The following is a 916-nucleotide window of genomic DNA, read 5'->3' as shown; positions in this document are numbered from 1 at the left end:
TCAGGGGGAACCGGGAGCAAGACAAAGGTCTGGACCCAAGCACTGGGGTTGAGGAAACAAGATGCGCGGGTTCATTCAAAGTGTCAGCTGCATGAACTAGGAGTGAACGGGGCAAGACCCGACCCCGAGAATTCTCAGGCATCTCTTACCACTACCTGCCCATTGCGATGAGATGGGTGCGTGAGGGGAGTGTGATGTGTGTGCAGGGGACTTAGTAAACCCGGAGTCGATTCTCACTAACTTTGTTCCGTGTCCCTCCACAGGACGCAAGGTTGAGGGGAGGGTTGGTTCTCGTTTCAATGGCCCCTTGGGAAAAGGAGAAGAAAACGCTGCGCCGCGGGCGCACCGGCTCAGGTGGCGAGCGCGGAGATGCCTTGGTACCTACCATGGTATTCTTGTCCCGGTACGTAGTAGGTGGGGTTGCCCGCAATGTGCAGGGAAATGAGCACCTCGCCTTGCTCCCCATCCCCTTCCAGCTCCCCGTGGTGGGTGCACAGGAAAAAGAAGGGCGAGAAGCGGGGGTAGTAGCCGCCCGCCGCGCGCACCCTCAGCGTCGCCCCCAGCAGCAGCGCCAGGAGGCAAGTCCGCGCGGCCCAGCCACTGCGCTCCATGCCGCCGCGCGCTCCGGGCGCCGCTCGCTCATTCAGTTTGGGAGACGCCGGGACGGAGGAGCCACGCGGAGGGAAGGCGAGAAGGCGGCGGAGGGGAGCGGAGCGGGCTCGGCAGCGAAGCCCCGCAGGGAAGTTCGGCGGGGAGACCCCGGCTCCCAAGTTTCTTTGGGCCGCGCTGGAGCGGGGCCGGATCTGTGGGCGCAGAGAGCGCGTCGCCCGAGCCACGGCGAGTTGCAGCGCCACTGCCTCCGCGCACCCCCCTCGCCAGTCCGGGGAAAGCGCCCGCCCCCTCACACTTCTAAAAG

At 64.8% G+C, this 916-nt stretch overlaps 1 protein-coding gene across 1 annotated transcript in view; it reads right to left on the bottom strand.

Moving 5' to 3' along the window:
* Nucleotides 1–611, bottom strand: part of RELN (reelin) — a 419,315-nt gene extending 418,704 nt beyond the window's left edge. The window contains 1 exon segment of the mRNA XM_006085409.3: nt 386–611. Within this exon segment, the coding sequence (XP_006085471.1) occupies nt 386–611 (226 nt within the window).
* Nucleotides 612–916: the final 305 nt, after the last annotated feature.

The sequence above is a fragment of the Myotis lucifugus genome, unplaced genomic scaffold (genome assembly GCF_000147115.1).
Source record: "Myotis lucifugus unplaced genomic scaffold, Myoluc2.0 scaffold_18, whole genome shotgun sequence".
In the NCBI taxonomy this organism is placed as follows: domain Eukaryota; kingdom Metazoa; phylum Chordata; class Mammalia; order Chiroptera; family Vespertilionidae; genus Myotis; species Myotis lucifugus.
Note: the sequence above shows the minus strand (reverse complement) of the source record. Positions and strands in the feature narration are given on the sequence as shown.